This window comes from Erpetoichthys calabaricus, chromosome 16 (assembly GCF_900747795.2).
Source record: "Erpetoichthys calabaricus chromosome 16, fErpCal1.3, whole genome shotgun sequence".
In the NCBI taxonomy this organism is placed as follows: Eukaryota; Metazoa; Chordata; class Cladistia; order Polypteriformes; family Polypteridae; genus Erpetoichthys; species Erpetoichthys calabaricus.
In genome coordinates, this window is record NC_041409.2 from 57,475,163 (window position 1) to 57,489,340 (window position 14,178).

The window sequence follows — 14,178 nt, forward strand, 5'->3', positions numbered from 1 at the left end:
GTACTCTATGTATGAGTATTTTCCCCTGTTTACATGTATCTGTTTTGCATGTAAAAATATTTCATATATCTGTTGTGAGGGACGGCCGGCAGCTCAACCCGGCTGGGACGCCCAAAGGATGGAAGGATGAGGGAAGGCAGATACTTTTGGACACTGCCTCCCCCCAAACGCTAGATGGCAGCTTCCCCGGAATGTAGCGGGTGCCCTGGATTCCGGCAGGGCATCCTGGGACTTGGAGTTTGGTTGCTCAGCCCTGATAAGTGCAGCCAGAGGGAGCTGTAAAGGGACAGGAGGACTCGTGCCTTATTTATAGCCCAGAAGTACTCCCAGGCTGAAGAAAAAAAGCCAGTTCTTCATTAAACCCGGAAGTGCTAGTCAATCACGTGGTCGGAAGGACAGAAGCACTTCCGGGTCAAGGACTATTTAAAGGACTGCTGGAGACCCAGCAAGCAAGCCAGAGTCGGGAGGAGGTAGACAATGCTTGCTGGGAGGTGTGAAGGAGAATTACATTATATTTGTGCTTAATTTACCATTTATTTACCTGCGCTATTGTGGCTGTGGTGCTTAGGCACTGTTACTAAGAAGTCAAAGAATTAAAATACTTCTTGGGACTTTTACTCAGTGTCCAGAGCATCTGTCTGTAGGGGTTAATGGGGCGACAGCGACCCCTAGCGTTTACACTACATTTATTAATACCATGTGTCTATACTTACTGATCAGTATTCACATCTATATACTCTTTCACACACTACTACCTGTAAATTCAAATATCATATAGATAAATATTCTTGTATTTGTCTATTGCACATTAGTCTAAATTTGCACTTTCTGATTAGAAGCATGTACAATGACAAGAAATTTGAATCTAATTAGCTTCATGTCATGTCAGTTTAACATTACCAATCAACCTAGCAGTATGTCTTTGAACTGCATAAATAAACAGGCAACCCTGGAGGAGCATGGGAAAAAAAAACCCCACCAGACTCAAGACAGAAGACACTATGACCCAGGGATCAAACTAATGTACAAGAACTGGTTGGCAGCAATGATGACCTTGGCCCACAATGCTTCCATGCTAATTTATACACACCTCCAATATTGAAAAATTTAGAATATAAAAGCAGGCGTAGATTTATAAGGAGTTTGACTACATCTGCCCCAGGCAGTGGGGGCCACTTGAGCGAGGAAATTAAGAATCTGTAGACTTGTAGCTTCAAATTTAGAATATCTTAGTGAAGATAAAATTAAATTTGAGATAGACATGAATGGGTCAAATGTTTTAAATCTCATGGTGATTAAGGTATAATTAAATTCTATCTTAAGAATTAAAGACAGAAGGCTGGCTAGCTTTAGCTTTTGGGCCAAAGATGACAGAATTATACCTGTTGTGTTGGGGTTTGTTTTGGTGAGGCGGAGTGCTGCACTGCTTGCCACACATGTAGCTAATAAGCTTTTCAATTTTTGAGTCAGTTGTAACACAAAGTCCATGAAGTGCTGTAACACTCAATGACAGTACTTAAAGGTAATAATAGGAAAGCAATCTTTATGAACATACTGTTAACATCTGTGCTTTTGTTGTATATTTTAATAACGCCATAAACAAAGTTTACCTTTGCTTTTCTTTCTCTTGCTAACATTTTAGAGGACAATGCTTTGAAGAAGGACTTAAAAGCCAGCTGTGAGCAGGAAACAAACATCTAAACTTTGGAAAATAAACATTTCTTTATTGGTGATTTGATTAGCCAATGATCTGATAATCCTGCACCCTCAAGGCAAGTGAAATAACAATGAGAGCGAGAGGCTACACCTGGCAAAATATATATCCTATTGCACTAGTGCTGCCAGGCATGACCACCAGAGCAGGCCTGTGAGCTACGGAACGGTTGTAAGACACGGACTTCAATCAAACTGCAAGGAGAAGGCCAAACCTACCAGCTCTTAATTATAAACAAAAAATGCATGTCCAAATGATCATAATCTGTATTTAAAATATGTTACAATGTTTAGTTTCCTTATCTGCCCATTTTCTTTAGGCTGCTAATCATATCTCAGCTTCACCATAAAAATAAGTAGCAAAATCCAATTAATGACAATCATGTCTTGATTTGATTCTTCTTCTTTAATTTTGCTATACTGTATGTGCAAATCTGTCTTTAATGCCTGAAAATAGGAATTAGTACAACCAAAATAAAAATGTATATGACCATTTTAAATAGTGCATTTCATATTTGATGAAAATTTTACCTTGGATTCCAGGTACACATTGGCAGAAGACATCTTGGCAATCTTAAAAATGCAGACAGCTAGTGATATGGCGCAAAGCACAAACAGAGTATCGTTGATGAGCACACGTACTAGAACTGTACGCTTCAGGTCACCTTCAGACAGGCTACCCTGCACCAATATGGCACATGTGAAATTCACCACCAAAAACAAGAGGCTCGTAAAGAAGAAGGCAAGTCGAAGTGGAATTCTAAAAAGAAAAACAGAGAAATGCATTAATTACTCCTGCAACTGTTGTTAACATCTAAATACATCACCTAACTAGGGGACTTTTTACCCAGTCAACTACATGTGGAGATGCCCTTGTTAATTTTTCTTTTATGTACCTCCATGCCAGTAATCTGCAAATAGACAAACAGTATGTGACTAAAGCAATTTCTTGTCTACAAGCATGTGATCATACAGTATGGCACACTTATATGGCAGACTCCCAAATAGTGAGTAAGTAATATAATTTCATGATCAAACAGGCATATGCAAAGTTTTTATAGATTAAGTTGGTGATTTACCCCGCTGTTAGCAGAGAATGTTAAGTAGACAATGGAACACACAACTTTGTCCACACTTCATTTTAGTCAGTCTTCTAACTACAACCTTATATCACAGCATCCACTTTAAAAAAAAATACTTCTGTTCTATAAATGTGTGGCATTTGATCTTCAGTCTGAGAACTGTCTCTCTAGGATTCAAAGATATTTTATTAAAACAGTTTCTGGCTTTAACAAAACACAAGTGGATACGCACGCCCGGATTTCAGGGAGCAACTGCATCTCATTTGAGCAATACTGGAATTTACAAACCAATGCAGCCATGTGTCCTGTATTGCTGTACTTTTTATATATTCCATTTTAACAAAATTTAGCACAGTTAAATAAACTGGGGAATGATCAGTATCTACCAGCTCTAAAAAAATACAGCTTTATAGATGGCTTATATTGAATAATTCAGTACAATTCCCACTCACCTGTATTTATTGAGCTCTGGTGAATACTTAGCTTTGGCTTTAAACATCACCTGAAAGAGAACAAAGTGCACGCGTGAGTATAGCTTGAACAGCAGACATTTTCTAGACAAGGTAAATAAAATATGAGAACTGTGATAGACTCTTTGTCCTCTTGGAAAGCAAATTCATACTAAAATGCATGAAAGTCAACTTAGGTGATTAGAAAAATAAGTGTCTAAACGTTGCATCACTATGCATTGCAATGCATTTTTCATGGAACAAATGTGTGAAAACCCTCCGGGGTTACTGTTTGGATAGCACCACTTTTTGATTTCTTACTGACGTATTGGAGTGCAAGTTTTATGATTCAGCTTTAAGAATTGCATAACACTCGGGTTTGATCTTCTCTGCTAAAGACTGAAGAAAGATGACCATCCATATGATAGGATACAGCGTTCAGCTCTGGCTTCAATCTTCTGTACAGAACTTTAGCTATGCAATTTTTTTTTTGTGACAAGCCTATTTTCTGACAATATTTCAAGCATACAACACCACAAATTGTACTGTTTTAATAACACTTCTCAATTCAGTTTGCACAATGAATGCACATTGAATATTCTCATTATACAAGAATTCAGAATATTCCCTTAATCTTTTCCACAGTTTTGTTTCTTTTAACGCAGTATCTTGTAGGGATGCTCTGATCAGGGTCTTTAAGGCTGATACCGAGCACCGATTTCATGTTACTTGATTGGCCGATTCAGATTTCAATTTATTTCCCCCCTTTAAAAAAAAATAAAAATAAAAAAAACACACAACTTTACACAAACTCCTGCATAACCAGATGCATAGAAGCCTTATGTCCTATATTAAAGTGTATTTATATAATTAAAATATAGATCACACATGTTAACTGTTAATTCTTTATTAACAAAATGAAATTATGTAGGCTTATTGTTCAGTGATCATAAAAATACTAAAAAAAATTCCTTAAAATACATACAAATAAATTAAGTACAAAAATATCCATAATACATAAGCATAAAAGAAAATAAAATGGTTCTCATAATTGTAACCTGCCATATTGTTTATTTTTTTCTGTTGTCCGGGGCTTTATGCCCCTGGTAGGGTCACCCAAGGCAAACTAGTCCTAGGTGAGGGATGAGACAAAGAGCGGTTCAAACCTCCTATGATGAAAGAAAACTTTGGACGGCATTTTCACTTGCCCGGACGCGGGTCACCGGGGCCCCCCTCTTGAGCCAGGCCTGGAGGATAAGGGCTGTTCGGCCCCTGTACGATCGGTGCCAGAGCTTGGTCTGCTTTGCCGGCAGTAAGTCGAACCCGTTTCCAGTGAGAGTAGGACTCCGCCAGGGCTGCCCTTTTACCTATTCTGTTCATAACTTTTATGGACAGAATTTCTAGGCGCAGCCAGGATGTTGAGAGGGTCCGGTTTGGTGGACTCAGGATTGGGTCACTGCTTTTTGCAGATGATGTTGTCCTGTTTGCTTCATCAGGCCGTGATCTTCAGCTCTCTCTGGATCGGTTCGCAGCAGAGTGTGAAGCGGCTGGGATGGGAATCAGCACCTCCAAATCCGAGACCATGGTCCTCAGCCGGAAAAGGGTGGAGTGCCCTCTCAGGGTTGGGAGCGAGATCCTGCCTCAAGTGGAGGAGTTCAAGTATCTTGGGGTCTTGTTCACGAGTGAGGGAAGAATGGAGCGTGAGATCGACAGGCGGATTGGTGCGGCATCCGCAGTAATGCAGGCTCTGCATTGGTCTGTCGTGGTGAAAAAGGAGCTGAGCCGCAAGGCGAAGCTCTCAATTTACCGGTCGATCTATGTTCCTACCCTCACCTATGGTCATGAGCTATGGGTAGTGACCGAAAGAACGAGATCGAGAATACAAGCAGCTGAAATGAGTTTCCTCCGCAGGGTGTATGGGCTTTCCCTTAAAGATAGGGTGAGAAGCTCAGTCATCCGGGAGGGGCTCAGAGTAGAGCTGCTGCTCCTCCGCATCGAGAGGAGTCAGATGAGGTGGCTCGGGCATCTGATCAGGATGCCTCCTGGACGCCTCCCTGGTGAGGTGTTCCAGGCACGTCTAACCGGGAGGAGGCCCAGGGGAAGACCCAGGACACGCTGGAGGGACTATGTCTCCCGGCTGGCCTGGGAACGCCTTGGGATTCTCCCGGAAGAGCTAGAAGAAGTGGCCGGGGAGAGGGAAGTCTGGGCATCTCTGCTCAAGCTGCTGCCCCCACGACCCGATCTCGGATAAGTGGAAGAGGATGGATGGATGGATGGTGGTGTGTTTCTTCAAGTTTATCAGTGAAGTTCAGTGCAAAAAAAAAAAAAAAAAAGACACACACGCTGGCTCAATTACCGTAATTCTTTGCATAAAGGAGCCCTGCAACTAAATTCCTGTGTACCCTTGAAAGTCAGGGACTGAAAAAGATCAGTTTTTGTAATCGAAGAAATTTACCAATCTCCATTCAAGTTTTTTTTTTTTTTGTGTGTGAAAACTGGCTGATTGATCGGAGCATCTCTAGATCTTACATCATATTAGGTATGTTTTAATTTTACATTATTTTCATATATATGTAGCGCTTGATAAGTAAAGCAACGTTTCAACACTTTGGGGGAAAAAAAAAAAAAAATGGATGGATGCGGATGCTAAAATGCTGTAAAAGCCTTACAATAAAACTTTTTCAAAGCTGGCTCATTTACTTCTGGAGGTAAAACTTGCATGTTTCATTCACCCAAACTACTAATTCAGTCAAGATGCAAGACTGTAATAAGGCAAAGAAGATCTAGCACTACTTCAAGCAAATGCTCCTGTACTAAAAAAAAAAAAAATATATATAAATTCACATGCTTAAGATTAACACATTATAAATTTAAGCTTTTTAACTTAGGGAAGCACGATAATATCGGATTTATATTTGTATCGGCAGATAATGGGTTAAAATAATTTTATCGGCATCGGACCGATGACTAAATTGGACCGATAATTCGAACCGATATTGATGACGCATTCACTGTGTTCCGGATGTGCCGGACGTTTAGGCGACGCTGGGCTACTCTGCGAAAATGTCTGCGGTGTGGAAGTTTTTCAAAGTGAGTGAGAGTGACATAAAATATGCCATTTGCAACACTTGTTTGACTAATGTTTTGCGTGGAGGGACCAAAGTGCGAAATTTCAATACCACCAACTTAATTACACACTTGAAGACACGCCATCCCGACAAAAATACAGAATTCCTCAGAGCAAAAGAGGAGAATCCTGCGCCACCGCGCACAAAATCAAAAACTGCCGTTAATCAACGTGTTGATCAGTTACTTGAAAAATCAAAGAAATTTGATAAAGACAACCCTAAAGCTAAAACAATTACTGCAAAGGTGATGGAATTTATTGCTCTGGACGATCAGCCATTTTCTGTTGTCGAAGATACAGGATTTCGAAGGCTGCTTGAGTATCTCGAGCCCCGTTACCAGATACCCAGTCGCCGTTATTTTTCGGACATAGCGCTTCCAGAGTTGCATAAAATTGTGGAAAGTCATGTGCACACACTCCTTGCTGAAGATATCACAGCCATAAGCTTTACCACTGATATATGGACATCTGATATGAGTGCTATTAGTATGCTTAGTTTAACTGCTCAGTGGATCGACCGCAAGTTTGAATTGCAGAAAGCAATCTTGCACGCCCAAGAATGCTCCGGATCACACACGGGTGCTGCACTCTCTGTAGCTTTTAAAAGAATGTTTGAAACATGGAAAATACCCAAAGAGAATGTTCATGTAGTATTACGAGACAATGCACGCAACATTGCAAAGGCTATGGAGGAATGCGGGATCCCAAGTCTGCCATGTATGGCTCATACTTTACAGCTTGCCGTGAACGATGGCGTACTATCCCAGCGCAGTGTCTCTGATACAATAGCGATCGGCAGAAAAATAGTCGGTCACTTTAAGCATTCACAATTAGCCAACTCGCGTCTCAAAACTATACAAACTGAACTTGGTATGCAGCCGAAAATGCTTCAGCAAGATGTTTCGACTAGATGGAGCAGCACATTCTATATGCTGCAAAGCTTGCTGGAGCTGAAAAGAGCCCTTGGGGCTTATGCCTCCGATTTTGAGTTACCTGCAACTCTAACGCCTAATCAGTGGGGTTTGATCGAGAACATAATCACACTCCTTGCTCCATTTGAACAACTGACAAAAGAAATTTGCCAGTCTGAAGCCTTGGCTTCTAACGTTATTCCCTCAATTAATGCCTTAAAACGACTGTTGACTAAAAGTGCTCATACTGACTTCGGAGTCAAAACCAGTAAAAGCGCTCTCTTGGAGGCTGTAAACAATCGTTTCATTGAGATTTACAAAGAATCCATGTACTGTGTTGCCACTATTGTAGACCCGAGATACAAAGACCGCTATTTCGATGCAGATGTAAAATCACTGGCATTCAAAATGTTGCAAGCTCAGGTGGAACTTGCATCGAACGAAATGCAGACGACTGAATCACAGATAGATGGTCCACAAAAGAAAAGGGCCAAGAGAAATGACGAAGTGGCTTGCACGCTCTTCGAAATGTACAACGAAATTCTTGAAGAGAACACATTGATGCCTCGGGAAAACAGCCAGATGACAACAGAGGTGAGTTAAAAAAAAAAGGCTCTGTGGAGATCTTTACAACATTGTTTTAAGTAAATAACATGGGCTGTCGGATATAATATCACTATTCTAACATAATTCGAATGTATACAAAATCTTGGAAGGCAAGAAAGAAAAACGGCAATCGAATGTAAAAAGAGCGGTTGTTGGTTTTACCTCGCACTAACTTTGGCTTCATGTTACTTAAGACGTGCTGGACACTTTTGTGGGATTTTACAGATCTGTTTTTGCACGTAAGTTTTTAGGATCAGTCTATGCGTATTTCTAAATTGTTAACCCATATTGTTATTAGTCATTAGTTAAACGGTCGGCATCTTCTGTGTTAAACACAACCATTTTAAAGATTGCTAGTTTTCATCAAGCGACTGAGCCAACTATACCTATGCTTCTTTGCTTCATATTGTTGTTCGGTGCGTGTTAACTAAATAGTTTCATAAATAAACAAACTCGTTTTACATTTTTTTGTTACTTTGAAAAATGCTGTCTGCTAATAATTGATTATAATACTTTGTTGAGGTCTTTCAAGTATTTTGTGTAACATTTAATACACTTGTTTCATTTGTAAAACACTTAAAGGGTCACAATGCTTCAGTTTATTTACTGTAAAAAATAGACAAAGGGATATAAGGTCCTCTGGCCTCTAGGAAAAAAAGAAAAAAAATGACTGCATTTACTTTGTTTGAGCAATCACTGACAATTTTGTTTGTTTTTCTTTTGAACGTTGTCTTTAGAAAGTGCCAGTGCGGTTTGTGTCTTACTTCTCTTTGCGTTGCTTTTTGTGGGACAGCCAATCACATTCATGGAAGACACTGTTTTTCAACTGAGTCTCTTAAGCAATAATGAGCAACTTGTAAGCAGATCATGATCATGCCCAATGCGTCGATCGTGTTGCATTCAAAAAAAATTTTTTTTTAAAACGTTAGTCTATCATATATCCTCCCTATGGCATCTGCCACTTGATTGACATACAGGGCGGCCAGTCTGAGATCTCTTTTCTTCTAACACACTAGTCATCCTGCACTCACGATCAAACGCGCGAGCTACTGCAAAACTCCGGCTGTTGATCTAGTTAGCCTTCCAATTTATATCGACTAAAGAAGGGATTAAAAAAAAAAAAAAATTTGTTTGGGCAGGGTATGGGCTGGATGTGGAATTGGAAGAGGATTTTTTACTCACAATGTCACAATCGAAGTGCGTTTGTCTGATATGTCAATCTATCATTGCTATTCCAAACAAGGAAAATGTGGAAAGGCACTTTCGGACTGTTCATAAAAACTACGAAACTGACTTCCTTCCGAAAAGCGATCCGAGAAAGAGAAAGGAGAGGGAACTAAAATCGCCGTTAATCGGACAGCCGTCATTTTTCACATTCAGCTGAAGTCTGAGGCTCATGGACAGTTTTGGAACTTACTCACAGAGAAAAAGTTCCCAAAAATGAGGAAATGTGCTGCCTCCTTGACTGCATTATTCGGCTCTACTTATTTATGCGAGTCAGCCTTTTCCCATATGAAGATTATTAAATCCAAGTACTGTAGTGACCATAAATGTATTGAATTGTTATTGTGCCATAAGGGTTATTCAGTTATGCAAGGTATGACAACATATATTTTATGTATAATGTATACTCAGTATATATATATATATATATATATATATATATATATATATATATATATATATATATATAATTTTTAATGTAGGTAGATCATTTCGATCTGGTCATTTTAAAAGTAGCTCGCAAGCCGAAAAAGTGTGGACACCCCTGATCTACAGTGAAAAGCAAAAATATTAATAATAAAATGTTTCAAAAAACAGCAAATACAATACAGACATGCATTCAATTCAAATGCCATATACTTTTTTTTATTGTAAGGATTCTAATCTTAATCTGACAGCCCTGGTAAAAGCCAAAATGCAGATCTATCTTTTAGATATGAAAGATGACACAGAATATAATATTGTATATGTATGCATGCTACTTGGCAGGTGCAGGGATTTCTTTCTGAAGCACCAATCCCGAGGAATGAAAATCCACTGAAATATTGGAACAACAACTGGAGTCGGTTTCCTACCATTGCCAAAGTAGCACGCAAGTTCCTGTCAGCCCCATGTACTAGCGTGGATAGCGAGAGATTATTCAGTTTGGCTTCTAATGTGATCAACGAAAAGAGAAACAGAATTTCCTGTGGCAAGGCAGAGATGCTCTTGTTCGTTAAGAAAAACCTCCCCATCATGCTTAAAAAATAGAAAAGAATGATAAACTGCCAGAAAAAAAAAGTTACTTATTTCTTTACTGTTGTACGCTTTTCTGATTTTTAAAATTATAGATTGGTTAGATTTATTCCATCAAAAAAGAAAGAAAAAATGTTACGTGGTAAACTATTTAATACTGCAGACTGTAAAACAAAGGATCAGATAGCCAGTCAAATGTGATTGAGCAGAAGCCATTTTAATGATTGTAAATAATCTGCAAAAGTTGTTATTCTTAAGTTGTATTGCTTATTTCATTGTAATTGTACATTTTACCATTTTTTTTCAGTTTTCATTTTTTCGATTATTGTTGAATTTGTTGTATTTGTTCCATCAAAAAGAAAGAGAAAAGTTATTTAAAGCAAAAACCTGTAGAACTGTTACCCATATAACCAACAGGTAGCCAGCTAAATGTGGCAGATATCATTTGTTTTTAATGATTGAATGTGGTGTGCAAAATTGTTATACAAATAAATGTTCACTTTGTCTGTAATTCTTGTCCAGACAGATCAAGTCTCATTTTTCTCTGTATCTTATAAATATGTATATCGGCATCGGTATCGGCATCGGCAGATAAGTACATAGACATTATCGGATATCGGCATCGGCCCAAAATTCTCATATCGGTGCATCCCTACTTTTTATAGGTGGAAAATAAACTGTCTCTATGGGATATTACACTCTGCAGTTCCACTGCTGGGCTATTGTAGTACAAAAACCAACGCATACATCTTTTCTGACAGGTGGAGCACTGAAACCCATACAACAACATGCCTATCTCTCTTCCAAAATTCCATAGAGGAACACTAATCCAACTGACACCACCTCTGATACAGCAGTTTACCTTCTCTCATTTAATTCACAAATCTTTCCAATAAAAATCACCCTTTTCTCTTACCACTGCGAACTACAAATAAATGGCAGTCATGGCGAATTTCACAAGTACCAAGGTAGTGTAAGAAGGACTAGGAGTGCATCTACCATAAACAGCCAACCTCCAATACCTTGAAGAAAATAATAGTATAAACTCAAAGTAGAAAAAAAAAAATACTAATGACTAATTTAGTCTCAAAGAGATATATAGATAGATATAGTACAACTATAAAACAAAAATTCCTGCCTCCACCACGCGATTCATCAAGACTGATGGAAAGACACTAAACGGAATTTGAAATGAGGCTGTCGAAGTAATCATAAACAAAACTCTGAAATTGAGAATCTTACATGTTTTAAACAGATCTGCAAAAATTTTTTTAGCTTTTCTGCAATATTACCAAGATCAATAAACTATATATTGTGGATAGGAGTGCACAGTATATCAGTAGAAACAAGACACCAGTAGAGATTTTCAAGTATCATCATTATGACGGCCGAAAACATCTGAAGGATGTCTTGTCGCTAAAGAGATGGTGTGGGGTGGAAGCGAGTGTTCAGTTACCTTCTGACACGCAGCGCACAACCACAACACTCCCTGGAAACTGCTTATGATCGCACCTTCGGATTCTGAAAAGAACCACTGCTCAATAGCCTCCACATCCCCTTTCAATCTCCGAAATTATTTTAGATTTGATTGCCTCTTCAGACTCTGATGAGTAACACCCCCTCCTTTGCCCAAGAGCCCTTGTGAACCAAAAATAACTTTTTAGTTTGTTCTACGCTGATAATAATGATAAAGACTAGGGGGCGCACTTCTGTCATATCACCTATGTCCATATATTCGATCTCTTTTCGCTTTTACCTTTTCGTCAATATCGCATTGAATTTTGATTCTGTGTTTAGAATTACATCGTGACAACGCAACGTATAACTGCCCATGAGTGAATATCGTTTCTTTCTCTCTACAAGAAATGTGTCTGACAATAGCATTCACACAAATGAGAAATGATTGAACCGTGTGCGTGCTTGAAATTTTCTCTCACGGGATTTCACTTTCACCAAACAACAAATTTTTTAATTCTCATGGATACGCCTCTTCATTGGGAAGAAACACTACTTTTCGTTTCCCTGATGGCAACACGAATTAGACGATCTACAAGTCTCTTAAATTTTAAATCCGAACAATATATTTGATCTCTTTTCAGTGTTCTGTTATTTCACCGAGTAATAATTTCCATTTGTTTGCGCTAATGTGATCTTTCCTATCATTTTTTTTGAGACTTTTCAATTATCATACTTCCATTATCTCTAACCTGCTCTGCATGTGTACTGTGGCAACATTTTCTAATTCTTTACGACGTTCTACTTTGTCATCTACCCTTTGTTTCATTTCTGTCCATGGGTGTGATTAAATCTCTTGGCGCAAGGACTCGTCTCGTGGGTCATGAAGGTGTTTCTCTGTGAAAATCACATCTCGTCTCCTTCCAACCTACTAAGATTTTTTTTATAATCGAGAGATACCAAGGTGGCGCTGGATTAACTATTAAGCAAAATAAACACATGCTTAGGGCACCAAGGGAAAAGGAGATCTTTTTTATAAATGGAAAAAAAGGTATTAGAAAACTTTAAAATAGATAAAGTTACAAGTAGGCAACAATAAGCATTATTTTTATGTCTTGTGAGTTGAAATGGTGTATATCTTCAAGGATTGAAAGCAATGGAATCACAGATACTGTTTCTTAAAAAAAAAAAAAGAAGAAAAAAAAATGTTACTTTGTTGAACTCTCTTTAAAAATTGTCCACTAACATTGATTTTAGTAGAAAAGATTTGGTGGGGATCAGTTGTGTGGCAAGTGAAAAGTTTTTTTTTTAGTTTGCTGTATTGTACAGTAGGCTTGGTTTGTTATCTTTTGCCACTGTAATATTCAGTCTAAAATTTTCTTTATATAATTGCCTTTGTTTCAAAAGACAATATTAAAGTCTAGTTAGGCTTACTTGTTTTGTTCAATTGGGAACCAAAGGAACTGGGAAGAAAGGCTCTGAATATTTACTGCCAATCTTGTTTATTTTCAAAGATTGTGAGTCTTTTTAATGGTATGAGTCATAAATGTTCAATTCTTGTTCAGTTTTTCTCATTTTTTATTTTAAACAATAAAGACATTTTAAATACAATTAGATAAGTTAACTCAATTCATTCTTTCAAAAAAACAACTTAAAAGCACATTTACCCAGGAAGGCATTCTGATCCTCTCTTTCAGTTTACCTCTCTGTCCAGGTGCTCAGCATGGTTTGCATTTGTATCACAAATTCTGTTATTTGTTTACATTTTTCCTGTAGCATTTGTATTTTATTGGGGTTTACTGTCGGTTATTCTAATTCAAAGCTTTGTATTTCCTGTATTTATCTTTAGTGTGTTATGCTGATACTATGTTGTAATCAATATTGTATTATTTGAGCTTTTTCTGATTTTCCCTGCTGTTCATTCTGAAATTCTGTGAAGTGCTTAGAGCATGGGAAAAGAGCTTTATAAATGAAATGTATTATTATTACTTCAGTTAATTAAAAAGGTCCTTATAAAATGAAACCTCACAGCAGAAATACACACTGTTCACCCATAAAACTGAGCCAACAGATGCACCTAAACGGTCTTAAAAGTATATGCACATACTGTAGATTCTACTGTGATATAACTGTGATCATTTTCAATTATTTCTTGATATATACGTTTTTGGCCATAATGCTGACCCCTAATTGTGAATTAAATAAGGGTCAGAAAAAAAGAAAAAGAAAATGCACGCTGCTAATGCTCCCAGCATACAACTGCACTGTGCTATTCAGTTTAAAAAAAAAAAAAAAAAACGAACAAACTTTCACATATTGAAATTGGCAACTCTGACTTTGATTATTTCTTAAAACAAACAGAACGTCACATATAGCAAACACACCTGGAATTATTCACTTTTCTGTTTGTGTGAACTTTTACATTTGTCAGGGCTTTATGAGAATACAGCTTTGTTTACATCAACTTTCAAGCCTGTCCATACTTGCTGCAGCTCCCCAGTTGGGCCCCAAATTTAGGCGGCAAGCCACAAGTGTAAATCATCACCAGCTATTCAGCAGCTCTTTCCAAAACCACTAAAATAAACAGAAAGTAGACC

General features: G+C 38.1%; 1 protein-coding gene across 1 annotated transcript in view; it reads right to left on the bottom strand.

Moving 5' to 3' along the window:
- gpr137c (G protein-coupled receptor 137c) overlaps positions 1 to 14,178 on the bottom strand; it is a 47,879-nt gene that overhangs the window by 21,298 nt on the left and 12,403 nt on the right. The window contains exons 2-3 of the mRNA XM_028821477.2: positions 3,248 to 3,297; positions 2,245 to 2,473 (exon numbers count right to left, since the gene is read on the bottom strand). Of these exons, the coding sequence (XP_028677310.1) occupies positions 2,245 to 2,473; positions 3,248 to 3,297 (279 nt within the window). The remainder of the gene's footprint in view (positions 1 to 2,244; positions 2,474 to 3,247; positions 3,298 to 14,178) is intronic.